Source organism: Manis pentadactyla, chromosome 11 (assembly GCF_030020395.1).
Source record: "Manis pentadactyla isolate mManPen7 chromosome 11, mManPen7.hap1, whole genome shotgun sequence".
Classification (NCBI taxonomy): Eukaryota; Metazoa; Chordata; class Mammalia; order Pholidota; family Manidae; genus Manis; species Manis pentadactyla.
In genome coordinates, this window is record NC_080029.1 from 119,547,605 (window position 1) to 119,575,539 (window position 27,935).

The 27,935-nt window shown below is 37.0% G+C and overlaps 1 protein-coding gene across 8 annotated transcripts in view; it reads right to left on the reverse strand.

Moving 5' to 3' along the window:
* Positions 1 to 27,935, reverse strand: part of MYO9A (myosin IXA) — a 358,540-nt gene that overhangs the window by 289,251 nt on the left and 41,354 nt on the right. For all 8 annotated transcript variants that reach the window (XM_057488942.1, XM_057488943.1, XM_057488944.1 and 5 more), the window contains exon 2: positions 15,765 to 16,675. In XM_057488942.1, the coding sequence (XP_057344925.1) occupies positions 15,765 to 16,604 (840 nt within the window). In that variant the 5' untranslated portion in view covers positions 16,605 to 16,675. The remainder of the gene's footprint in view (positions 1 to 15,764; positions 16,676 to 27,935) is intronic.

Sequence of the window (27,935 nt, forward strand, 5' to 3'; positions counted from 1 at the left end):
ACCAGTGTGTTCAGCCCACTGCTTATGGCAGTGGAGACAGGCAGTGCATCCAGGAAGCAGGAAACAGCTCTTTCCTCCCCCCAGACACAAAACCAACTTCCCTGCCAACCCCGGCATTGCTCCAAGGGCAGAGAAGCTCCAAAGAGTAGAGCTTCTGGGCACTAGAGAGTGCCACATACAAATATGAAACTGTAAGATAAATTCTAGAATGTAAGATAAATTCTAACCGAAATAAGCAGGCGACGAGAGGCAACAAAGGGCCAGGCAGTGTATCTGAGCCCAATTCCCGGGTCATGTTCCCCAGTCTGGGTATTACAGGCCGGGGAAGTCACGCCCGGTCAGGGAGGTGGGGGCTTATAAGAGGTTAGGAGGGGGAGGAGTGGGCAAGCTATCCTAGGGGGTGTGGAGGGGTATGATTGGCTAAAGGTGACATAATAGACAACTAGAAACTTTTTTTCTTTCCAAGAGGGAGGAGGCTGACATCGGGTCTTAGTTGGCACATCAGAAGGATGGAATTCAGGAAGAGCTGTCCCCCTTCCAAATAAGGCAAGGACCTTGGGGTCTGGTCTGTTCTCCTTTTATGGTATCTCTCTGTTCTGTTTGCATGTCCTTGTTTTTCCTTCCTCCAGCCTAACAGAAACGTCAAAGGAACCCTGTCCAAACAAAATACCACAAACACTAGAAAAAGGATCAAGTGAAACTGAACTCATCACTCTTCCTGAAAAAGATTTCAAAATAAAAATCATAAACATGCTCCAGGAGATAAACAAAATATTCAAGAACTCAGGAATGAATTCAGGACACAGATCCAATCATTAAGAAATAAAATAGAGGGATTTAAAAGCAGCTTAAACACAGTGGAGGAGACTATAAATGAAACAGAAATTAGAGAAGAGGAATACAAAGGAGCTGACACACAGAGAGAAAAAAGGATCTCTAGGAATGAAAAAATATTGAGAGAACTGTGTGACCAATCCAAAGGGAACAATATTTGCATCACAGGGGTACCAGAAGTAGTAGAGAGAGAAGAGAAAGTGTCCTTGAGGAGGTAATTGTTGAAAACTTCCCCAATCTGGGGAAGAAAATAGTCTCTCAGGCCATGGAGGTGTACAGATCTCCCAACACAAGGGACGCAAGAATGGCAAAGAACAAGTGTAAGGACAGACTAGTAAAAGCAGCCAGAGAGAGAAATAAGATCACATACAAGGGAAAACCCATCAGGCTATCATCAGACATCTCAGTAGAAACCTCAGAGGCCAGAAGGTAGTGGAATGATATATTTAATGCAATGATGCAGAAGGGCATTGAACCAAGAATACTCTACATGGCAAGATTATCATTCAAATTTGAAGGAGGGATTAAACAATTTCCAGATAAGCAAACGTTGAGAGAATTTACCCCCCACAAACTGCCTCTACAGAGTATTTTGGAGGGACTCCTATAGACAGAAATATTCCCAAGGCTGAACACCTGTCACCAGAGGTACTAAAACAACAGTAAAGAAAATAGAACTGACTCCTAAGCAAATGAAAAATTAAATCAACTACCCCCAAAGTCACTCAAGGGACAAAGAGTACAGAATATGATAGCTAATACATAAAGAATGGAGAAGGAAGAAAGGAGGAGAAAAAAAAGAAACCTTTACATTGTGTTTTTAATAGAATACTACGTGAGTTAAATTAGACTGCTGGATAGTGAGGGAATTATCCTTGAACCTTTGGTAATCACAAATCTAAAGCCTGCAATGGCAATAAGTACATACCTATCAATAATCACCCTATATGTAAATGGACCGAATGCACCAATCAAAATACACAGAGTCAATGAATGGATAAAAAAACAAGACCTGTCAACATGCTGGCTACAAGAGACTCCCTTCAAACCTAAAGACACACACAGACAAAAAGTGAAGGGATGGAGAAAGATATTTCATGCAACTAATAGTGAGTAAAAAGCAGGATATGCTGTACTTTCACCAGACAAAATAGACTTCAAAACAAAGAAAGTAACAAGAGACAAAGAAGGACATTACATAATGATACAGGGGTCAATCAAACAAGAGGATATAACCATTCTGAATATCTATGCACCCAACACAGGAAGACCTACGTATGTGAAACAAATACTAACCGAATTAAAAGGGGAAATAGAATGCAATGCATTCGTTTACCAGAAAGAAAATAAGTAAGGAGACAGAGGCATTGAACACATTACAACAGATGGACCTAACAGACATCTACAGAACACTGCACCCAAAAGCAGCAGGACACACTTCTTTGCAGGTGCACATGGAACATATTCAGGAATATATCATATACTAGGCCAGAGAAAGAGCCTCAGAAAATTAAGAAAGATTTAAATTTTGCCAACCAGTTTCTCAGATCACAAAAGTATAAAACTAGAAATAAATTACACAAAGAAAATGAAAAAGCCCACAAACACATGGAGGATTAATAACATGTTCCAAAATAACCAATGGATCAAAGGCCAAATAAAAACACAGATCAAGCAATATATGGAGACAAATGACAACAATAATTAAACACCGCAAAATCTGTGAGACACAGCAAAGGCCGTGCTAACAGAGAACTATATTGCAATACAGGACTACCTCAGAAAAAAAGAATAATCCCATATGAACAGTCTAAACTCACAATTAACGAGACTAGAAAATGAAGAACAAACGAGGCCCAAAGTCAGTAGAAGGCGGGACATAATAAAGATTGAAGCAGAAATAAATAAAACTGAGAAGAATAAAACAATGGAAAGAATCAATGAAAGCAGGAGCTGGTTCTTCGAGAAAATAAACAAAATAAATAAACCACTAACTAGACTTATCAAGAAAAAAAGAGTCTACACACATAAACAGAAACAGAAATGAGAAAGGAAAAATCACTGTGGACACCACAGAAATACAAAGAATTATGAGAGAATACTATGAAAAATTACATGCTAACAAACTGGTTAACCTAGAAGAAATGACCAACTTTATTGAAAAATACAACCTTCTAAGGCTGACCAATGAAGAAACAGAAAATCTGAACAGACCAATTGCCAGCAATGCAATTGAACTGGTAATCAAAACACTAAGAACAAAACCCCTAGACAAGATGGCTTCACTGCTGAATTTCATCAAACATAAAGTGAAGACTTATTACCCATCCTCCTTAAAGTTTTCCAAACAGTAGAAGAGGAGGGAATACTTTCAAACTCATTCTATGAGGTCAGCATCACTTTAATACCAAAACCACACAAAGACACCACAAAAAAAAAAGAAAATTACAAACCAATATCATAGAGGCTAAAATACTGAACAAAATATGAGCAAACCGAATTCAGAATTACATCAAAAAGATCATCCATCATGATCAAGTAGGATTTATTTCACGGATGAGGGATGGTACAATATTCGAAAATCCATCAACATCATCCACCACATCAACAAAAAGGACAAAAACCACATGATCATCTACACCAATGCCATAAAAGCATTTGACAAAATTCAACATCCATTCATGGTAAAAACTCTCAACAAAATGGGTATAGAGGGCAAGTACCTCAACATAATAAAAACCATATATGAAAAACCCACAGCCAACATCATACTTAACAGCGAGAAGTTGAAAGCTGTTTCTTTAAGATCATGAACAAGACAAGGATGCCCACTCTCCTCACTTTTTTTCAACATAATTCTGGAAGTCCTAGCCACAGCAATTACACAACAAAAAGAAATAAAGGGCATCCAGACTGGCAAGGAAGAAGTTAAACATAAAAATCCCTAAAGAAACGACTCCAAAACTACTAGATCTGGTACCTGAATTCAGCAAAGTTGCAGGATACAAAATTAATACACTGAAATCTGTTGCATTCCTATACACTAATCATGAACTAGCAGAAAGAGAAATCAGGAAAACAATTCCATTCACAACTACATCAAAAAGAATAAAATACCTAAGAATAAACCTAACCAAGGAAGTGAAAGACCTATGCCCTGAAAACTATAAGACACTCATGAGACAAATTAAAGAATATACAAATAAATGGAAACACACCCCATGCTCATGGATAGGATGAATCAGTATTGTTAAAATGGCCATCCTGTCTAAAGCAAACTACAGATTCAATGCAATTCCTATCAAAATACCAACAGCATTCTTCAACGACCTAGAGAAAATAGTTCTAAACTTCATACGGAAGCAGAGAAGACCCCAAATAGCCCAAGCAATCCTGAGAAGGAAGAATAAAGCAGGGGGATTTGCTCCCCAACTTCAAGCTCTACTACAAAGCCACAATAATCAAGAAAATTTGGTACTGGCACGACAACAGAACCATAGACCAATGGAAGAGACTAGAGAGCCCAGATATAAACTGAAGCATCTATGCTCAATTAATATACATAAAGGAGCCATGGACATACAATGGGGAAATGACAGCCTCTTCAACAGCTGGTGTTGGCAAAACTGGACAGCTACATGCAAGAGAATTAAACTGGATTATTCTCTAACCCCATTCACAAAAGTAAACTCAAAATGTAAGTCATGACACCATAAAACTCTTAGAAGACAACATAGGTAAAAATCTCCTCAATATAAACATGAGCACCTTTTTCCTGAATGCATCTCCTCGACCAAGGGAAACAAAAGCAAAAATAAACACATGGGACTACATCAAACTTAGCAGCTTCTATACAGCAAAGGACACCATCAACAAAACAAAAAAGCATCCTACCTCTTGTCGGACATGTCATATTTGTAAATGACATGTCCGACAAGGGGTTAACATCCAAACGATATAAAGAATTCACACACCTCAATAACAAAAAAGCAAACAACCCTATTAAAAAATGGGCAGAGGATATGAACAGATAATTCTCCAAAGAAGTTCAGATGGCCAAGAGGCACATGAAAAGATGATCCACATCACTAATTATCTGGGAAATCCAAATTAAAAAAACAATGAGATATCACCTCACACCAGTTAGGATGACCAACAATGAAAAGACCAAGAACAACAAATGCTGGCAAGGATGCGGAGAAAGGGGAACCCTCCTAAACTGCTGATGGGAATGTAAGCTAATTCAACCATTGTGAAAAGCAATATGGAGATTCCTCAAAAAACTAAAAATAGAAATACCATTTGATTCCGGAATCCCACTCCTTGGAATTTATCCAAAGAATACAACTTCTCATATTCAGAGACATATGCACCCCTATGTTTATCACCGCACTCTTTACAATAGCTAAGATATAGAAGCAACCTAAATGTCTATCAGTAGATGAGTGGATAAAGAAGAGGTGGTACATATATACAATGGAATACTATTCAGCAATAAGAAACAAATCCCACCATTTGCAACAACACGGATGGAGCTGGAGGATATTATGCTCAGTGAAATAAGCCAGGCAGAGAAAGACAAGTGCCAAATGATTTCCCTCATTTGTGGAGTATAATAACGAAGCAAAACTGAAGGAATAAAATAGCAGCAGATTCACAGACTCCAAGGGACTAGCAGTTACTAAAGGGGAGGGGTGTGGGAGGGTGGGTGGGGAAGGAGGGAGAAGGGGATTGAGGGGTATTATGATTGGCACACATGGTGTGGGCGGGATCACGGGGAAGACAGTGTAGCACAGAGAAGGCAAATAGTGACTCTATAGCATCTTACTACACTGACCGACAGTGACTTCAATGGGATATGGGAGGAACTCGATAATATGGGTGAATATGGTAACCACATTTTTTCATGTAAAACCTTCCTAAGAGTGTATATCAATAATGCATTATTAAGAAAAATAGAAATCGTCTGGGTTGAAGCCTAGGTATTGGACTTCTTAGGCAGAGACTTTATATCAGCTATTTTTAATATTTTCAGCAAATAAAGGAAAGTATGACAAAGGTGCCTTAACAATAGAAAATATCAGCTAAAGGGTAGAAATTACAAAAATTCTGGTGTTGAAATGGACATTAATTAAAGTGAAAAATTCATTAGAGGAGCTCAAGTAAAGCCGTAAGCAAGAAGAATTGGCAACCTTGAAGACTGGTCAATTGAAAAGAGGTAATGTAAGGAATAGTGGGGGAGAATGAAGAAAAATGAACAGAACTTCAGAGACTTACATACAGAATACTATCAAACATACCAAAATATGTGTACAATGGGCAGAAAAAAACAGAATGAGTATTTTAACAAATGGCCAAAAATTCCCAAATTTCATGAAAAACATTGATCTACTTATCCTCCAAGAAGTTCAACATACTACAAGTATAATAAACTAAAAAATATACACAATTAGACAAATAATGATCAAAGAAATCAAAACTGCTCAAAGACAAAGAATAAGTCTTATAAGCAGCAACAAAGAAGCAACACTTACCACATAAAGGATCCTCAATAACAGCTGATTTCTCAGCAAAAACCATTAATGATAAAAGACAGTGGGATTATATATTCAAAGCATTGAGAACTGCCTGCCTGTCAACCATGAATTCTATGCCCAGCAAAGCCATCATTCAAAATTAAAGGAGAAATTAAGGCATTCAAATAAAGAAAAGCAAAAAATTTGTCAATAGCAGATAGGCCTTACTAAAAATATTAAATGAAGTAATTCAAGCTGAAATGAAAGGACCCTAGACAATGAAGCAAATCCATATTAAGAAAGAAAGACACAAAGTGAAGGTAAATATAAATACATATACAAAACACAGTATAAATACTTTTTATATTCCTATCTGATTCTAAAGAAAATTCCATGAAACTGTACATACAGATCTGTGTTTGAACACAGTGTTGAATTATATGACTTGTATGAAAATAAAAGCATAACAGAAAGCAAACAGAACAGAGCTATACAGAGAAAAGTTTTGTGCATTATGAAATTAAGTTGGTAGTAATTCAGACTGGTTTATGCTAAGTGGAATGCCTATGAACACGACTAATCACAAAAAAATTAAAAAATGAAGAGGCAACATAAGAAACTAAAATGGTGTGCTAGCAAATATCTACTTAACAGAAGGTAGCAATGGAAAAATACAAAACATAAGACCTATAAAAAAACAAAAAGCAGACATAAATCCTACATTATTAGTAATTACATTAAATGTAAATGGATTATGTGCACCAATCAAAACATAGATAACTGGCAGTATAGATTTTCTTTAAAAACCTAACTACATGCTTTCCCCAAAAAGCGATCAGATTCAAAGATGCAGACAGACATGACATAAAAGGATGGCAAAAAATGTGTTAATGATAACTAAGAGAGATCTGGAAGACCTATATTAATCTGAGAAAAAACTGACTTTACATAAAAAATTGGCACAAGGGAAAAAGATGTTTTATAATGATAAAAGGGCTAAACAAAGAACAATTATTAATACTTAAGTATTAGTTTAAAATTAATGATTGTTAACAATTATTAATTAATAACTAAAGAGCCCCAAATGCAAGATGGACAAAGTGGCAATAGACAGATTTAGATAATTCAACAATCTTTGGACATTTCACACTTTCAATAAGTTTCAAAAAGCACTCACCCCACCCCAGCTTACTGGTGGGAGGAAAAGAGTCAGACTGGGGAGAGAATGGAAGCACAGGACTGCTAAATAACCAGCCCTAGTAATCTGCACCAGGAGCACACACATTGCATGGTGTGCTGGATATTAGAGAAATGGAAAAGTAAAATCTGCGAGCAGGTCCCCACAGCCAGCTGCCCTGGGACAAAAGAAAAGTGGGTGCTTTTTGAAAGTCTTAAAGGGACAGGGGGTTCACAACTGGACGGAATCATTCTGGCACACTCAGACCAGCAGGCTGGGAATCCTGAGAAACGTCAGGCACCCTAACCCCCTGGGTGCCAACACAGCTTTGAAGCCCCACATGGTAATAAGTAGCCTGCCATCGGTTCCGCCCAGCCAGCACTGCCCCACCACAGCGGCCAAGCAGCCGGAAAGCAGCCCCACCCACAGCAACCACCCAGAGACTCCTCCCAGTATGCAGCTAACCCAGCCAGACCCAGAGGCTGCCGCCAGTGTGCAGGGGCCCGGCACAGAGAAAGCCAGGGCAAGGAACAAAAGGGCACCATTATCGCAGGAGAACACACCCCGCATGCCTGCCACTCCCCACAGGGCTCTGGGGTATCCCAAGGGCCACGGAGGCCACAGCAGCTCAGGGGATTAATCTGGAGGCTTCTCCAGTGTGCGGGTAACTGACACAGGCAGCAGAGAACGGAAAGGTGACCAGCAAGCAGGAAGGGACTTTGTTCTCCCAGCTGACACACGTGCCACCTGGCTAAGACCACCTCTATCACCATGAAAAGACAGAAGAATCTGGTCAAGTCAAGAATCACTCAAACAACCCCAGAGACACAGCCTGGGGAGATAGATATAACCAATCACTGGGAAAAGAATTCAAAATAAAGGTCATACCCATACTGATGGACCTGCAGAGAAATATGCAAGAGCTAAGGGATGAAGTCAGGAGGGAGATTACAGAAATGAAACAATCTCTGGAATGACTTAAAAGCACACTGGATGAGATGTGAGAGACTATTAATGGAATAGAAATTAGAGAACAGGAATATGGAGAACCTGAGGCAGAGAGATAAAAGGATCTCCAGGAATGAAAGAATGTTAAGAGAATGGTGTGACCAATCCAAAAGGAATAATATTCGCATTATAGGGGTACTAGAAGAAGAAGAAGAGAGAGAGAAAAAGGAATAGAAAACATCTTTGAAGAAATAATTGCTGAAACATTCCCCAAACTGGGGGAGGAGTCTCTCAGACCATGGAAGTGCACAGATCTCCCAGCACAAGGGACCCAAGGAGAACATCAAGACATATAATAATTGAAATGGCAAAGATCAAAGACAAGGACAGAGTATTAAAGACAGCCAGAGACAGAAAAAAGATCAGCTACAAAGGAAAACCATCAGGCTATCATCAGGCTTCTCAACAGAAATCTTACAGGCCAGAAGAGAATGGCATGATATATTTAATGTAAGGAAACAGAAGGGCTTTGAACCAAGAATACTGTTTCCAGCACGATTATCATTTAAGTATGAAGGAGGCTTGAAACAATTCCAAGACAAGAAAAAGTTGAGGGAATTTGCCTCCCACAAACCACCTCTACGGGATATTTTAAAGGGAATGCTCTATATGGAAGCACTCTTAAGGCTTAACAGATGCCACCAGAGGAAATAAAATCACAGCAAAGAGGCAGATGAACCAAATACTAACTAAAGGTAAAAAATAAAATCAACTATGCACAAAAGCAGTCAAAGGAAACACAAAAGAGTACAGATTAAAACACCTAACATATAAAGAATGGAAGAGGAAGAATAAGAAGGGAGAGAAATAAAGAATCATCACACTGTGTTTATAATAGCTAATAAAAAACTTAAGTTACATGGTTAGATAGGAAAGAACCTCCCCTTGAACCTATGGTAACCACGAATCCAAAGCCTGCAATGGCAATAAGCACATATCTTTCGATAATCACCCGAAATGTAAATGGGCTGAATGCACCAATCAAAAGACACAGAGTAATAGAATGGATAAAAAAGCAAGACCCATCTATATGCTGCTTACAAGAGACTCACCTCAAACTCAAAGACATAAAGAGACTAAAAGTGAAGGGATGGAAAAAGATTTTTCAAGCAAGCAATAGGAATAAAAAAGCAGGTGTTGCAGTACTTATATCAGACAAAATAGACTTCAAAACAAAGTAACAAAAGATTAAGAAGGACATTGCATAATGATAAAGGGGGCAGTCCAACAAGAGGATGTAACCATTATAAATATATATGGGCCAAAAACAGGAGCACCGACATATGTAAAACAAACACTAACAGAATTGAAGGAGGAAATAGAATGCAATGCATTCGCTCTAGGAGACTTCAACAAACCACTCATTCCAAAGGACAGATACAACAGACAGAAAATAAGTAAGGACACATGGGCACTGAACAACACACAAGAACAGATGGACCTAACAGACATCTACAGAACTCTACACTCAAAAGCAGCAGGATACACATTCTACTCAAGTGCACATGCAACATTTTCCAGAAGAGGCCACATACTAGGCCACAAAAAGAGCCTCAGTAAATTCAAAAAGACTGAAATTCTAACAACCAACTTCTCAGGTCACAAAGGCATAAAACTAGAAATAAATTGTAAAAGAAAAAAAAAGGCTCACAAACACAAGGAGGCTTAACAACATGCTCCTAAATAATTAATGGATCAATGACCAAATTAAAACAGATATCAAGCAATATATGGAGACAAATGACAACAACAGCACAAAGCCCCAATTTCTATGGAACAAAGCGAAGGCAGTTCTAAGAGGAAAGTATATAGTAATCCAGGCCCATTTAAAGAAGGAAGAACAATTCTAAATGAATAGTCTAAAGTCACAATTATTGAAATTGGAAAGAGCAGAACAAATGAGGCCGAAACTCAGCAGATGGAGGGACATAATAAAGATCAGAGAAGAAATGCGTAAAATTGAGAAGAATAAAACAATAGAAAAAAATCAGTGAAACCGAGAGCTGGTTCTTTGAGAAAATAAACAAAATACATAAACCTCTAGCCAGACTCATTAAGAGAAAAAGAGAATCTACACAGAAACAGAATCAGAAATGAGAAGGGAAAAATCACGATGGACACCACAGAAATACAAAGAATTATTAGAGAACACTATGAAAATCTGTATGATAACAAGTTGGAAAACCTAGAAGAAATGGACAACTTCCTAGGAAAATACAATCTTTCAAGACTGACCAAGGAAGAAACAGAAAATCTAAACAGACCAATTACGAGCAACGAAATTGAATCGGTAATCAAAAAACAACCCAAAAAAAACCCCCAGGCCAGATGGATACACTGCTGAATTTTATCAGACATATAGAGAAGACATAATACCCATTCTCCTAAAAGTTTTCCAAAAAATAGAAGAGGAGGGAATACTTTCAACTCATTCTACGAAGCCAGCATCACTCTAATACCAAATCCAGGCAAAGACACCACAAAAAAAGAAAATTACAGACTAATATTCCTCATGAACATAGACGCAAAAATACTCAACAAAATATCAGCAAATCGAATTCAAAAATACATCAAGAAGATCATACACCATGATCAAGTGGGATTCATCTCAGGGATGCAATGACAGCACAACACTGGAAAATCCATCAACATCATCCACCACATCAACAAAAAGAAGCACAAAAACCGCATGATCATATCCATACAATCTGAAAAAGCATTCGAAAAAATTCAACATCCATTCATGATAAAAACTCTCAACAAAATGGGTATAGAGGGCAAGTACCTCGACAAACACACAGCCAACATCATCCTTAACACCGAGAAGCTGAAAGCTTTTCCTCTAAGATCGAGAACAAGACAGGGATGCCCACTCTCCCCACTTTTATTCAACATAGTACTGGAGGTCCTGGCCAAGGCAATCAGACAAAACAAAGAAATAAAAGGCATCCAGATTGGTAAAGAAGAAGTCAACCTGTCACTATTTGCAAATGACATGATATTGTACTTAAAAAACCCTAAAGACTCCACTCCAAAACTACTAAAACTAATATCTGAATTCAGTAAAGTTGCAGGATACAAAATTAATACACAGAAATCTGTTGCTTTCCTGTACACTAACGATGAACTAGCAGAAAGAGAAATCAGGAAAACAATTCCATTCACAATAGCATCAAAAAGAATAAAATACCTAGGAATAAACCTAACCAAGTAAGTGAAAGACCTACACCCTGAATTCTACAAGACACTCTTAAGAGAAATTAAAGAAGACACTAACAAATGGAAACTCATCCCATGCTCTTGGCTAGGAAGAATTAATATTGTCAAAATGGCCATCGTGCCTAAAGCAATCTACAGATTCAATGCAATTTCTATCAAAATACCCACAGCATTCTTCAAGGAACTGGAACAAATAGTTTTAAAATTCATATGGAACAACAAAAGACCCCGAATAGCCAAAGCAATCCTGAGAAGGAAGAATAAAGCAGGGGGGATCTGCTCCCCAAGTCCAAGCTCTACTACAAAGCCACAGTAATCAAGACAATTTGGTACTGGCATAAGAACAGACCCACAGACCAGTGGAACACAATAGAAAGTCCAGATATTAACCCAAACATATATGGTCAATTAATATATGATAAAGGAGCCATGGACATACAATGGGGAAATGACAGCCTCTTCAACAGCTGGTGTTGGCAAAACTGGACAGCTACATGTAAGAGAATGACACTGGATCATTTCCTAACACCATACACAGAAATAAATTTGAAATGGATCAAAGACATGAATGTAAGTCATGAAACCATAAAACTCTTAGAAAAAAACGTAGGCAAAAATCTCTTGGACATAAACATGAGCAACTTCTTCATAAAGGTTATCTCCCTAGGCAAAGGAAACAAAAGCAAAAATGAACAAGTGGGACTATATCAAACTGAAAAGCTTCTGTACAGCAAAGAACACCACCAATAGAACAAAAACGCATCCTACAGTATGGGAGAATATATATTCATAAATGACATATACGATAAAAGGTTGACATCCAAAATATATAAAGAGCTCATGCACCTCAACAAACATAGAGCAAATAATCCAATTAAAAAATGGTCAGAGGAGCTGAGCAGACAGTTCTCCAAAGAACAAATTCAGATGGCAAACATACACATGAAAAGATGCTCCACGTCACTAGTCATCAGAGAAATGCAAATTAAAACCACAATGAGATATCACCTCACACCAGTAAGGATGGCCACCAACCAAAAGACAAACAACAACAAATGTTTGTGAGGATGTGGAGAAAGGGGAACCCTCCTACACTGCTGGTGGGAATGTAAATTAGTTCAACCATTGTGGAAAGCAGTATGGAGGTTCCTCAAAAAACTCAAACTAGAAATACCATTTGACCTAGGAATTCCACTCCTAGGAATTTACCTTAAGAATGCAGCAGCCCAGTTTGAAAGACATATGCACCCCTATGTTTATCGTAGCACTGTTTACAATAGCCAAGAAATGGAAGCAACCTAAGTGTCCATCAGTAGATGAATGGATAAAGAAGAGGTGGTACATATACACAATGGAATATTATTCAGCCATAAGAAAACAAATCCTACCATTTGCAACAACATGGATGGAGCTAGAGGGTATTACACTCAGTGAAATAAGCCAGGCGGAGAATGACAAGTATCAAATGATTTCACTCATCTGTGGAGTATAACAACAAAGAAAAAACTGAAGGAGCAAAACAGCAGCAGACTCACAGAACCCAAGAATGGACTAACAGTTACCAAAGGGAAAGGGACTGGGGAGGATGGGTGGGAAGGGAGGGATAAAGGGGTGAAAAAAAGAAAGGAAGTATTATGATTAGCATGTATAATGTGGAGCGGGGGCACAGGGAGGGCTGTACAACACAGAAAAGACAAGTAGTGATTCTACAACATCTTACGACAGTGATGGACAGTGATTAATGTGGTATGTGGGGGTACTTTGTGATGGGTGGAGTCTATTAAACATTATGTTCTTCATGTAACTGTAGATTAATGAAGAAGGAAGGAAGGGAGGGAGGGAGGCAGGAAGGGAGGGAGGGAGGAAGGAAGGAAGGAAGGAAGGAAGGAAGGAAGGATAGATAGATAGATAGATAATAAAAAAACAGAACTAGTACATGATCCAGCAATTCCACTTCTGGGTAAACATCCAATGGAAATGGAAATCATTATCTCAAAAAGATTTTTGCACCTCTATGTTTATTGTAGCATTATTTCCAATTGCCAAAATATGTAAGCAACCTAAATGTCCAACAGTGGATGAATGGATAAAGAAGATGTAGTACCTATATACTGTGGAATATTATTCAATCACACAAAAGGATATCCTGCCACTTGGGACAAACATGAATGGACTTTGAGTATATTATGTTAAGTGAAATAAGTCAAAGACAAATACTCTATGATCTCACTTCTATGTGGAATGTAAAAAACAAAACTCATAGCAACATAGAGAAGATTGGTGCTTGCTACAGGGTGGTTGCCAGTAGACTCAGAGGGAACAGGTGAAAGTGGTCAAAACTTATAACAAATTCTGGGGACGCAATGCACAGCATGCTGACTATAGTTAAAATAGTCTGTGTTACATATGTGAAAGTTACCAGAAGAGTAAATCTTGTACAATTTTTAATCAAGAGAAAGACAGGTGAAGGGTGTTAACTCAACTTACTGCAGTAATCACTTTGTAATATATATACACATAGCAAATCATTATGTTGTACATCTTAAACTATACAGTGTTATATGTCAAATATAGATCAATAAAACAGGGAAATTTGTTAAATTCTGTTCTTCAAAGGTTATTATTAAGAGAGGGTTAAATATGGAAGAAAATGTGTGCAAAATATATATCTGACAAAGAATTTACAAAAAAGTCTCAGTACAACAGTAAGAAAACCCAAAAAAGGTTGGCAATGGATGTTGACAGACATTTCACCAAAGAAGATACATGCATGGCAAATAAACACATAAAAAGCTGCTCACATCATCAGCCACCATAGAATGCAACTTAAAACCACAATGAGATACCACTGATGATTTATTTGAATGGTTAAAATTAAACAGAATGACTATATCGTGTTATCAAGGATATGGAGTAACTAGAATTGTCATACACTGCTTGGTAGGAATATAAAACTCTATGTACAATCACTTTGGAAAAGTTAGGCAGTTTCTTAAAAAGTTAAACACGTATCTATCATATGACCCAGTCATGCCACTCCTGGGTATTTATCCAAGAGAAAGTGCACACAAAAACTTATATACAGCTTTACATGTAACAACCAAAAACGGGAAACAACCCAAATTGTTGATCAACAGGCAAATAGATAAATCAAGTGTGGTATATCCATAAAATAAAATACTACTTGGCAAAAGGAAAAAAACTGACACACACGACAACTTTGATGAATCTCAAAATAATTATACTGAGTATAAAATAGTATGTACTATATGATTCCATTTATCTAAAACCATAGAAAATACAAACTATAGTGATTGAAAGCACACTAAGTGGTTCCAGTATATGAGTGGGCTGGAAAGAGTATGAGAGAGGGATTACAAAGAGATATAAGGAAACTTTATGGATAGAGAATATGTTCAGCATCTTGACTGTTGTGGTGGTTAATGAATATATATGTGTGTCAAAATTTATCAAACTGTACGCTTCCAATATGTGCAGTTTACTATCTCAATTAATCTCCTTAAAAACCTCACAAAATCTCCTTAAAAATTCAGCATTATGTTTTCCTTTCAGCTCTTTCCTTTCTACTCGATAGCATTTCTGCTAAAACACTACAGAACTAAAAATTTTTTTCCATATTCTGTACATTTTCAAAAGTGAACCTTTAGAATTCCAACACCAGACACAAATGTTACAGCTGCAAAGAAACAAACATACTGACAAGAATATTTTCTATAACCACCTATTTCCACAACCCGATTACAGACAGGAGTCCTGCCCCTACTATCACCCTTTACAGGGGTACATATAGGTCTGCATCATATCTCTTTTGCACTACTATGACCCTTCAATCTTCCACACCACCTTTTTGGCTTTCCCATCTCACAGCTTTCCTTGGTATCTAACAGTAACACCTATGCTTCTATTTAATTTCATTTTTTTACATCTACCAAATTTTTATCTTATTTTTTAAAGATTTAAGAGTAAGATAAGTATTTCTACATACTTACCTCAAGTACTGGCCCAGCTCCAAGAATAATTTGTTCCACTCCACTGGCAAATCCTTTCTGACTGAGAGCAGTAAGGTGATGAATAAGAAAGTTTGTGCTTTGAGTCTTCCCAGAACCACTCTCTCCAGAAATCACGACGCATTGATTCTTTTTGCGCTGAAGCATGGCATGATAAGCTACATCAGCTACAGCATAAATATGGGGCTCAAGTTTTCCCAACTGGTGGTTATCATACATTTTGACATACTTAGGGTTATAAATAGGAAGAAATTTGAAAGGGTTAATAACTATTAGAATACTGCCAACATAGGTATAAATTTTTTCGTGCTTAAAACGATTTCGTAAGTTTTCTAATAGAGTTTTCTCATTCAAATCAGGTAAGCTACATAAATCATCAAAGTCTTTCTGCTGAGGCTGTGGAAGAAAACCCCGTTCCATCATCCTGCGACGTTCTTCTGTTACCCGTAGCCATGACTGAAGACTGCCATAATGGATTGATCCATCAAGGTTTTTTTCTCTCAGAAGAAAGCGGTAGTCCTCTCCACTCAGGCGATTTTCCAGAGCCATTCGGGGCCACAACATCATTCGCTGAACAGGACAGTCTGTTGGATTGAGTATCCATTCTTCTCCACCAAATTCCTTTACCTCTGCTAGAACATAACATTTTGTTTTGTCAAGATGAAGTCTATTTATAAGAGACTCAATCACCTCAGCCGCTGTGGAGTTTTTTCCGGCAGGGACTGGACAGTAGATTGTTCCTTCTGAAATTGTCCCGGGATATATATGTAATGTATGTTCATTATCCTCAAAGCGTCGTCTTCCTCCATCATTTATATTCATATTGGATCCTGTCCCATCAGCATGGAGAGTACATGTTCAAGACTGTGCATACCATTTTCATGGCTAAAGAACTGTAACATAAGAGATGTGAAATATTTAGAAGTCATATTTCTCAATCAGTGCTTTCAGATGCTCAAGAAAGAAAGGCTTAACAAGATGTTGATTACATCTTTTAGAACACAAAATCCTAACACTTAGTATAGGAACAGTCTTGAAAATAGTCTCATTGAGACCACATATTACATAATATTTGACAATTTTATTGTCAAATTTGGACACTTTCTAAAACAGCAACACACCAAAATTTTTTTCAATGTTTTATTACATTAGTAATTCAAAATCCAAAAACTACACATAAAAGTTATTTTGTTCCCTAGTATCTCAGATGTTTCTAAGGTACCCCAGATGAGCATCAATTTCTTTCTTTCTTTCTTTATACTTGAAGAGCCTCACTGGAGACTGGATTAGGACAGACAGAAGGATCACACAAGTCTACTCACCCTGCACCCAAAAGCTCTTATGGGTAAAGCAAAAACAAGAAAGAATGCCAACAATGGGGCAAACTTTTTGTGAAATTAGTAAGATGAGATCAAACAAACAAAAAATTAAACTAGATGAAATTACAACTAAGAGAACAATGAGAGAAATCTGCTTAAGAATAGACATTTTTCAAGGACTTTTGGGCTCTCTCTACCTCCCTTAAAGTTGGAGAAGAAAGGGGTAACAAAAAGATCCTGCCCCAGGCCTGCTGAACAAGGCTGAAAAAAAGTACATTAAAGCACCATTATAAATATTATTCAACCTTCCTTTTCCTTCAGTGCTACCTTTTTATATCTAACCTTATTACATTTCTTGTAAGTATTCTATATATCCTCCCAATCTTTTCAAACCTGACATGTATCACAAATCTAGAATTATTTTAACTTTCATATCTGAAAAAACAGTTATTTCCTTTAAATGACTCATCCGACTCAAAACGCATTCCTATTTTCATCTCATCTCTGTTATTTCATCCCTGGGTAAAAAGAAAATGTGTCCCACATCCTTTCCAGGGCTGCTAGTAAAACCCATTTCGTATCATCTCCATCAGTAACTTGCCCGTCAAAAAACCACTCCCATGTGTTATCAATCTTATCCTTTTTACTTATCTCATCCTTTAACATACAAATATGCTGTTATTTTTTTTAAGCTACTACTCTCTCATTATATAACATATTTGTGGAAGTCCTCTAATGAAGAAACTTTGTGTACCTTTTTCTTAGATGATCTTGGATGTCTACCTTAGACAGACAGAGAATATCACAGAACATATAAAAAAGCAGCCATATATCTACCACCCAAATTCAACAAGCTTGAAAATGCTCTAATTGCTCCAGATCATTTTACAAACAAGTAAGATATGAGAGATACAGAGATCCTTCCTTTTCCCTGCAGAGGTAACCACAATCCTTAGGTTGGTATTATTCCTGTATATGTTTTTATATTTTTATTATATATGTGGCTCTCTATAAATTATAGTTTTGTTTCAGTTTTTTAAGCTTAAAAAAATAGTTGTCACATTACACTGAATAGTCTGTAACTCACTTTAACTTAATATTCTTTGCTCCTGTAAATGCTGATGCATGTAAAGCTCACTAACTGACAAATAATATGCCACTGTAGGTTTGTTAACTACAAACAAATGTACCCTCTGGTGGGAGATGCTGATAATGGAGGAGGCTATGCATGTGTGGGGGCAAGCTGTGAGCCTATCTCTGTACTTGCATTCAATTTTGCCCTTAACCTAAAATTGTTCTAAAAAACAAAGTCTGTCTTCTTAAAAATCACTGTATGATTATATCACAATTTGTAGATCAATTGTCCTTCTAGTGAACACTTAGAATGTTTTTCCAATATTACACTATGTAAAGCAATGCTGCAATTGCTTTGCAGCATTAGAAATCCTTTGCTAGAATTTCTCTGGGCTTTTACCTAGGAGTAGAATTTCTGGCTTTTAAGCTTCTTCGACTTTACTAGGTATTAACAAAATGCCCTCCAAAGTAATTGCACCAACTCTTTCATAGCCAGCATAGGAAAACTCACATTTCTCTGTCCCCTAACCAATAACAGTTAGTATTGTCAGACTTGAGTTTCTACCAATATAATTGTAAAAAGGGATATCATTACTTTAATCTGCATTTCCCTGATTACTAGTGAGGATGGGCAACACTTCTATCATTTGCCACTTGGGCTATGCTGCTTGTTCATTTTCTCTTTTTTGAGTTGTCTTTTCCTTACTGGTCTGAATGAGTTTTTCACATAACCTTGGATATTAATTGTCAGCTGAATGTGCGACAAATATCTCCTATCAATCATTTTGGTATGCTGCCTTTCTATTTTGCTTATGCTGCCTTCTTTTGTAAGAAGTTTTTATTTTTAATGTCAAATTTATCAGTCCTTTCCAGCTTATGATTTGTTTCTTTATTAATAAACAAGATTAACAACAATTACACTTAACTCTTATTGTGTGCTTCCTTTTACTAATTGTTTTTATAAGCATTTCACATAGATAATTTAACTTAATCCTCATAATTATTCCTAAGGGTTCATCATCCTCATTTTACAAATGAGAAAACAGAAATATTACATAAATTCCACAGTAATCAAGACAATTTGGTACTGGTACAAGAACAGAACCACAGACCAATGGAACAGATTAGAGAGCTCAGATATAAACCCAACCATATATGCTCAATTACTATACAATAAAGTTGCCATGGACATACAATGGGGAAATGACAGTCTCTTCAACAGATGGTGCTGGCAAAACTGGACAGCTACATTTAGGAGAATGAAACTGGATTACTGTTTAACCCCATACACAAAAGTAAACTTAAAATGGATCAAAGACCTGAATGTAAGTCATGAAACTATAAAACTCTTAGAAAAAAACATAGGCAAAAACCTCTTAGACATAAACATGAGTGACCTCTTCTTGAACATATCTCCCCAGGCAAGGAAAACAACAGCAAAAATGAACAAGTGGGACTATATTAAGCTGAAAAGCTTCTGTACAGCAAAAGACACCATCAATAGAACAAAAAGGTACCCTACAGTATGGGAGAATATATTTGTAAATGACAGATCCAATAAAGGCTTGACGTTCAAAATATATAAAGAGCTCACCCACCTCAACAAACAAAAAACAAATAATCCAATTAAAAAATGGGCAGAGGAACTGAACAGACAGTTCTCCAAAACAGAAATACAGATGGCCAACAGACACATGAAAAGATGCTCCACATCGCTCATTATCAGAGAAATGCAAATTAAAACCACAATGAGGTATCACCTCACACCAGTAAGGATGGCTACCATCCAAAAGACAAACAACAACAAATGTTGGCGAAGTTGTGGAGAAAGGGGAACCCTCCTACGCTGCTGGTGGGAATGTAAATTAGTTCAACCATTGTGGAAAGCAGTATGGAGGTTCCTCAAAATGCTCAAAATAGACTTACCATTTGACCCAGGAATTCCACTCCTAGGAATTTACCCTAAGAACGCAGCACTCAAGTTTGAAAAAGACCAATGCACCCCTATGTTTATCACAGCACTATTTACAATAGCCAAGAATTGGAAGCAACCTAATTGTCCATCAGTAGATGAATGGATAAAGAAGATGTGGTACATATACACACTGGAATATTACTCAGCCATAAGAAGAAAACAAATCCTACCATTTGCAACAACATGGATGGAGCTAGAGGGTATTATGCTCAGTGAAATAAGCCAAGCGGAGAAAGAGAAATACCAAATGATTTCACTCATCTGTGGAGTATAAGAACAAAGGAAAAACTGAGGGAACAAAACAGCAGCAGAAGCACAGAACTCAAGAATGGACTAACAGTTACCAAAGGGAAAGGGACTGGGTAGGATGGGTGGGTAGGGAGGGATGAGGGTGGGGAAGAAGAAAGGGGGTATTATGATTAGCATGCATAATGGGGGGGTGGGAGAAAAGGGAGGGCTGTACAACACAGAGAAGACAAGTAGTGATTCTACAACATTTTGCTATGCTGATGGACAGTGACTGTAAAGGGGTTTGTGGGGGGGACCTGGTATAGGGGAGACCCTAGTAAACATAATATTCTTCATTTAATTGTACATTAATGATAACAAAAAAAAAAAAAAGAAAAGGGGGATTACTCCCTGATAGGATAAAACTAACTGTAAATCAACAATTAATGCATGCTTTAAATATCCTTAATTTTGATCATTTAAAGGGTGTCAGATGATCAGCTATGGAAATACATTTTTCTGATAATATTCCTTTCTCTTAAAAAAAAAAAAAAGCAGTTCCTGTGTGGTGATCTCCAATAAGCTCTTCACAATGGTATAAAGGGCATATCAAAGTGTGGGCAAAGGGTTTGTTTGTGTTTATACAGAGGATCAAAGCCTAATTTGGCTACCAAGAAAACGAATTAAGATACGATATGAAGAAGAATTTCCAACATCAACATTCTCTGGAAGAGTCATTCCAGAAGATGATCATAAAAAAATTTCAACAAAGATCCTGGCGCTGTTGCAGTTGTAGCTGCATTCATCCCACCGGTTCCTGGACTTGCCATTGGAATGAAGAAGGAGATATCTAAGCTGGCCTGTGCATACAGTAAAACAACAAATTTGACTGGATCTATACTGTCGGAACTCAACCAATAATTAGGAGAAGTGCAAGTTGCAGCGCTCCAAAATCTTGCGACTATAGACTATCTACTGTTAAAAGACCATATGGGATGTGAACAGTTCCCAGGAATGTGTTGTTTTAATATGTCTGATTTTTCTCAAACTATTCAAATTCAGTTAGACAATACCCATCATATCATTGATAAGTTTTCACAAATGCCTAGGGTGCCTAACTGGTTTTCTTGGTTTCACTGGATATGGCTGGTAATTGTAGGTCTGCTTTGGTTATGTAGCTGTATTCCTATTATGTTAATGTGTGTACACAATTTAATTAGTAGTTTAAAACCTATACATGCTTATGTTACTCTACAAGAAGATATGTCAAAGAAATAATGAATCTTCCCATGTTTTCTTCCGGCTGCTACCTCTATAGCTTTTCTTCTTCCTTCCCAACTACAACCCTTAAATAGAATTCGTGCCTCGTATCAAATTTACCGAGTATCATAATTCTTCCAAGTGGTAAAGATACCTCAAGACAAATGCTGGGCATAGAAGCCACAGGGCATAAATATGCAAAGATGTAAAAAGCTAACCTTTTCAAACAATAAGGCTTCCCTCTCACTTACCAACTTCACATTTCCCTGTATGGCCCCGGAAGATGACTGGTTAGCCAGAGACGGGTAAGATTCCTCAAGGGAGGAACAACCTAAGACAGGCACAGTCGCAGGGGGGCCATCAGGTGAGAAATTGGGGATCAACAGAGGTGAGGCTTAGAACCTCACCCCCCCTGTTTTGAGAGAAATCTTCTGCATCCATGGATGTTTTGTTGCCCTTGTCTAGCTTAGATTAATACTTAGTCTGTAGGCACACACCTGATCATCTACAATTGTCTTCTTATAGCACTAAACTATGTTTTCTACCTTTATCTTGCATCTACCTACCACTTCAGCATTTTATTTAAAAAAAATAATAAATAATAGTAATAATAAGAGAGAAATGTGGGATTCACATATAAATCAAGTATAAAAATCAAACGAATATTCATATTTGACCTGACTGTTTATAGTCCATAATGTGTGATCAAAACCGAAAGTTTCTGTGATGACTGCCCTTGCACTGTTCACCATGTAAGAGCTTATTCACTATGTAAGAATTTGTTCACCATGGAAGAACTTGTTCGTCATGCTTCAGAATATTGGAGACTGTTGAGAATTAGGCCTGGGGTTGATTAATGATTGTGCATTGAGTCTCCTATACAGAATTTTATTGTTGTTAACAACCATTTGATCACTAAATATGAGAGATGCCCAAGGAAAGAGAGAGAAAGAGAGAGAGGAAGGAAGGAAGGAAGGAAGGAAGGAGGGAGGGAGGGAGGTAGAAAGAAAAAGAGAGAGAGAAAGAGAGAAAGAAAGAGAAAGAAAGAAAGAAAGAAAGAAAGAAAGAAAGAAAGAAAGAAAGAAAGAAAGAAAGAAAGAAAGAAAGAAAGAAAGAAAGAAAGAAAGAAAGAAAGAAAGAAAGAAAGAAAGAAAGAAAGAAAGAAAGAAAGAAAGAAAGAAAGAAAGAGAAAGAGAGAGAAAGAAAGAAAGGAGAAAGAAAAGAAAGAGAGAGAAAGAAAGAAAGGAGGAAAGAGAGAAAGAGAAAGAAAGTAAAAAGAAAGAAGAAAGAAAAGAAAGAAAGAGAAAGTAAAAAGAAGAAAGAAAAGAAAGAGAGAGAGAGAGAGAGAGAGAGAAAGAAAGAAAGAAAGAAAGAAAGAAAGAAAGAAAGAAAGAAAGAAAGAAAGAGAGAGAGAGAGAGAAAAGAGAGGAAGGAAGGAAGGAGGGAGGGAGGGAGGGAGGAAGGAAGGAACGAAGGAAGGAAGGAAGGAAGGAAGATGACCCCTGGGCAGGTGCACCACTCGAAAAAAGAAAAAAGGAAGGAAGATTACATAACTTGCCTAATGTCATTAAGTTGAGATCTGAGGCAGGCAGACTGGCTCTAAAGCCTACACAGTATTACCTCCTGGTATAGTTTTTAAAAAACCTTCCTCACCCTGAGAACATAAAGTCATTATTCTTTATTTTCTTCTAAAAAGCCTAAGTTTTGCTTTACTCATGTAGGCCATTAACCTATACAGAATTTATTTCTGTGTGTTGTGAGATAGGGCTCTTTTTCACACCAATTCAGATTAGCAATTGAACCAGCACTACAGTGAAAAGTCTAAAACCTTTCCCCACTGATTTATAATGCCATCTTTGTCATATAACAAATCCCATATAAATATCCATCTGTTTTAGGTTCTGTGTCCTGTTCCACTGGTCTATTTGTCCATCCCTGAGCCTATCTTAATCATTACAGATCTATAATAAGTTTTGATATCCGGAGGGCATATCACCTCAATTTGTCTTTCTTTAATGTTACTTTGGCTACTCTACTATAAGAATTTTAAGATCAGGGTGTCAATCACCATTAAAAAAACTTCCTGGCATTCTGAATGACACTGCATTGTTTTTATAGATTAATAATGGAAAAACTGACATCCTATTTTATTGACTTCCCATTCATATACACCACATTATTATTGTTGTTTATTATAGTTTTTTCACTTTTAAGGTTTCTATCATTTTCATCCCCCTGGTCTTTAGTCTACCTATCTAAATTTCATAATTGTTTTAATTTAAGGGATATTACTCCTTCACTTAACTACTCGAAAATCCTAAATGCATAATTTGATTATTTTTCAGACTGGTACTTTAATGTCATTAGAGTGAAGTGCTCTTATGATTGAATTTACTTTGTATCATTCTCAGCATTAGATGGCTTAATTTGCTTGAGAATTTAGCTTTGCAGATGCACTTTTTGATGGAAGACTTTTTTGGTTTTCATACAAACATTCACTACGAACCTACTACTTATTGCTTTTTTAAATACAACAATACCATTAATTATAACTTTTAAAATTAATAGTTTTTAATGTTACTGGTCAGTGCTCAATTTCCCCAGTTACCTCCTCAATATCTTTTTTACAGCTGATCTGTTCAAGTCAAGAAATCTGTCCTGCAGTTAACAGTGAGGATATGCTTTGAGCTGGCAGGTTCCTAGTTGTAAAGCTATGTCTGTGTTCTCTTGAATCCGTATGTTTAAGGCTTCATATAAACTGTGGCATCTGGCAGCGGTCAGTAGCAAAGCCCTTTCTTACAGTAAGCAGGTTGTGCCCGCACTACTTGAGGAGACACACTACTACTGACCACAGTCTGATCGCTAAGGTGTACCATATGTCAGCCTTGGAACTAAATTCAGAACTATGTTTTTCAACAGTGGAGCCCCACCTATCCTGGCCATGGTTTCCAATGATGAACCCAATTCCAGTGACCCCTCTCCATTATTTTCAAGAAGCCAAAACCTCAGCTGCTTTACTGCAAGCTTCTAGCCACAGTTCCACTCACTGCTTTGCATGCTGTTCCCTTTCTGAGACATAGAAATGTTTTTCTTTTTTGAGAATCATTTAGGACAACTTGGTTTGCTCATTTTGTTACTTTATCAAACATCGCTTTGTGTTTGGAAATAAGGGTTACCTCAAAATATCACTCACGAATACATCTTGACAAGCAACCATGGGCATTTATCAGAATCATCTGAGCAAGGTTTTAAAAATATACATTTCTAGGCCCAATAATGGTTTCAAGGTTGGGGAATCTAGGCAATTCTGTTACTTGGGAATCAATGGTATGTATTTCCATTCTTCAGTCCGTTACCACTCTTCCCACAGAGCAAGCAACTGCCAATGTTCTTTGGAAATGTCACCAATTACATAAAATTGCCAAATCCAAAGGCTTCTTCTCAATCTTCATCCTAACACTCCACATGATAGCATTTGACTAAGGATGCCATCTCATTCTTGAAACTGCCCTTATATGGACATCATTTTTCTTATAATCTTCCTAATAGGCCCACTCTCTTTCTGATTCACTTTTTTTTTTTACAAAGTTGCTATTGTAACATTATAAATAAATATTGTAATAAAATAATATTGACTATATTTCCTCTACTGTACTACTATACTTTTTTATCACCATGACTTATTTATTTTATAATTAGAAGTTTGTCTCTCTTTGTCCCCTCACCTATTTCTCCCATCCCTCAACCACCCTTCCCCTGTGGCAGCCATCAGTTTGTTCTCTGTATCTTTTTGTCTGACTTATTTCATTTAGCATAATACTCTCTAGATGTACACATATGGTTGCAAATGGTAAGGTTTTTTCTTTTTCATGGCTGAATAATATTCCATTGTGTGTGTATGACACACCTTCTTTACACACTCATCTATTGATGGACACTTAGGTTGCTTCCATATCTTTGCTAGTGTAAATAATGGTGCAGTAACATAGGGATATGGGGGTGCATATATATTTTCAAATTAATGTTTTTGTTTACTTTGGATAAATAATTCCAAAAGTAGAATAACCAGGTCATATGGTATTTCAATTTTTAATTTTTTTAGGAACCTCCATCCTGTTTTCCATAGCAGCTACACCAATTTATGTCCTCACCAGCAGTATCAGTGTATGAGGGTTCCCTTTTCTCCACACCCTAACCAACACTTGTTATTTCTTGCCTTTTTGATAACAGCCATTCCGATTGGTGTGTGTAATATCTCACTGTGGTTTTGATTTGCATTTCCCAGATGATTAGCTGATATTGAGCCTGATTCACTCTTATAGGTCCTTTCCACTACCTCACTTCAAAAAATAAATGTATTCTCCCAGTTTCTTATCTCAACCCAATGCTCCCTTATCTGGATGATTTTACCTATAGTTTATACTGTTACCTATTATCTATCAATGCTTTTGTACAACAATGGCAGAACTAAGTAATTTAACAGAGACCACATCGTCCACAAAGGCAAAAATATTTACTATGTGATCCTTAAAAAAAAGTCTGCTAATCCCTACTCTAGGGCAACCACTAAAAGTTTTGAAAAAAAATTTTTAACTTCCCAAATAGAGTGAAAAAAATGGAACCATTAAAAAATAATCAATTCAAAGAAGGCAAGAAAGGGCAGGGGTTGGTGGGGAGTTAGAACAGATGGAACAAATGAAAAGCAAACTAAATATATCACTAAATCTATTAAGTGTAAATGCTCCAGTAAAAAAACAAAAATTGTCACACCAGATTCTTAAAATCCAACTATATGCTATTTTCAGACAAATATCTATAAGAATACAGAATCTGAAAGAAAAAAAAGAAAAAAGAGATGATGTAACTAACATTCTAGCCATAAGAAAGCTAATATGATCAAAATAACATCAAGCAAAAGAGGAAAAACTGAATGAAGTATTTTTTAGTTCCCTTTTAGCCCTTACACATTGTAATTCTAGATATAAGCCTGAGACAATTATCTCTGGGTATCACTGGCGACCCTGCAAAGAAACAGAAAAAGGTTGTAAGAAGTTAAGGAGGAAGTGACAGGTTGGCAAGTAAGTAAACTTGTTGATCAAATATGCTCTGAAAAAACGAAGTAGTATGAGTTAAATGTTAAATCTGTTTAGAATGCATCAAAGCAGAGAAACAGAATCTGAAAACTTAAGAAATGAAGGTCTAACAGATGATCGAAGTTTCTTTGGTAAGCAAGACTGAATGAGATTTAAGCCAAAGGTGGACATGTGCCTCTGAGAAAGAAAAAAACACTATTTTTTTTTCGCAAATTTTTAAAAGATAGGTTGAGAAAGTTATCAGGTAAGATGTGACAAGAGAGCATATTAGTTTATCTTCTTCACTAGATGAGATATGGGATCCAGTTTTACCTACACTGAGTCAATGCCAAGTAAAAGCCAAATCAGGTGATGAAAGAAAAAACATCTTATAGTATTTTCAATGAAAGAAAAGGTGGTGGAAGAAATGAGTTATTTGACGTGTTATAGCATAGCTATATAAACAGTTACTGGAGTAGTCTGCCCAGTAGGTAATCTACACCTTCTTCCAGTCAAAGTACAGTTTTCCTTTGAAAAACTACTTCTCCTCCCTTGCCTTCTGACCAGTTTCAAAGGGCTAACCTCATCTCCCAATTAGGGGTGAAAGGTGGTATAAATTCAGACCCACATCCAGCCAATCAAAGTATTCCATTACCCTTAGACATAGTGGCTGCTCACTGAAATTCTATACTGGAACTCTGCAGGCAACTATTAAAAAACAAGCTTTTTTTTCTACTAGGTCTGTTAATCTAGAAACATGTAAACCTAGAGCAGTTGGCAGCCATCTTCCCTGAATGCACAGAAAAAGTAAAAGAACATGAACTAACACACAGAGCAAAACCTTATCAAAACCGGGCCAATGAATCTAGCTGTGCCTCAAGTAAACTGAACCACTGAACTTCCTTGTTAAGTGTGCCAATCAATGCCCTTTTATTCCAAATCTCTTTGAATTGGGTTTCTATTCTCTGTGATCAAAAGAACCCACTACAATAGGAAGCATTTCAGTATAATATTCTTTTAAGAATACTGGTATCTTGTGTTATCCAAGTTCCTGATGTCCAAAATTCTCACAATCTCAAACTCAACAACCAAATATATTTGAGTAACACTTCCTTTTTGCTATCCACATTTGGGGAATCAAACAGATTCAAATAAGGCAGTACCCCAACATCCAAAGTCAATATCCTAACTGAAGAATTAAATTTGGATAGTAAAGCGCACTTGT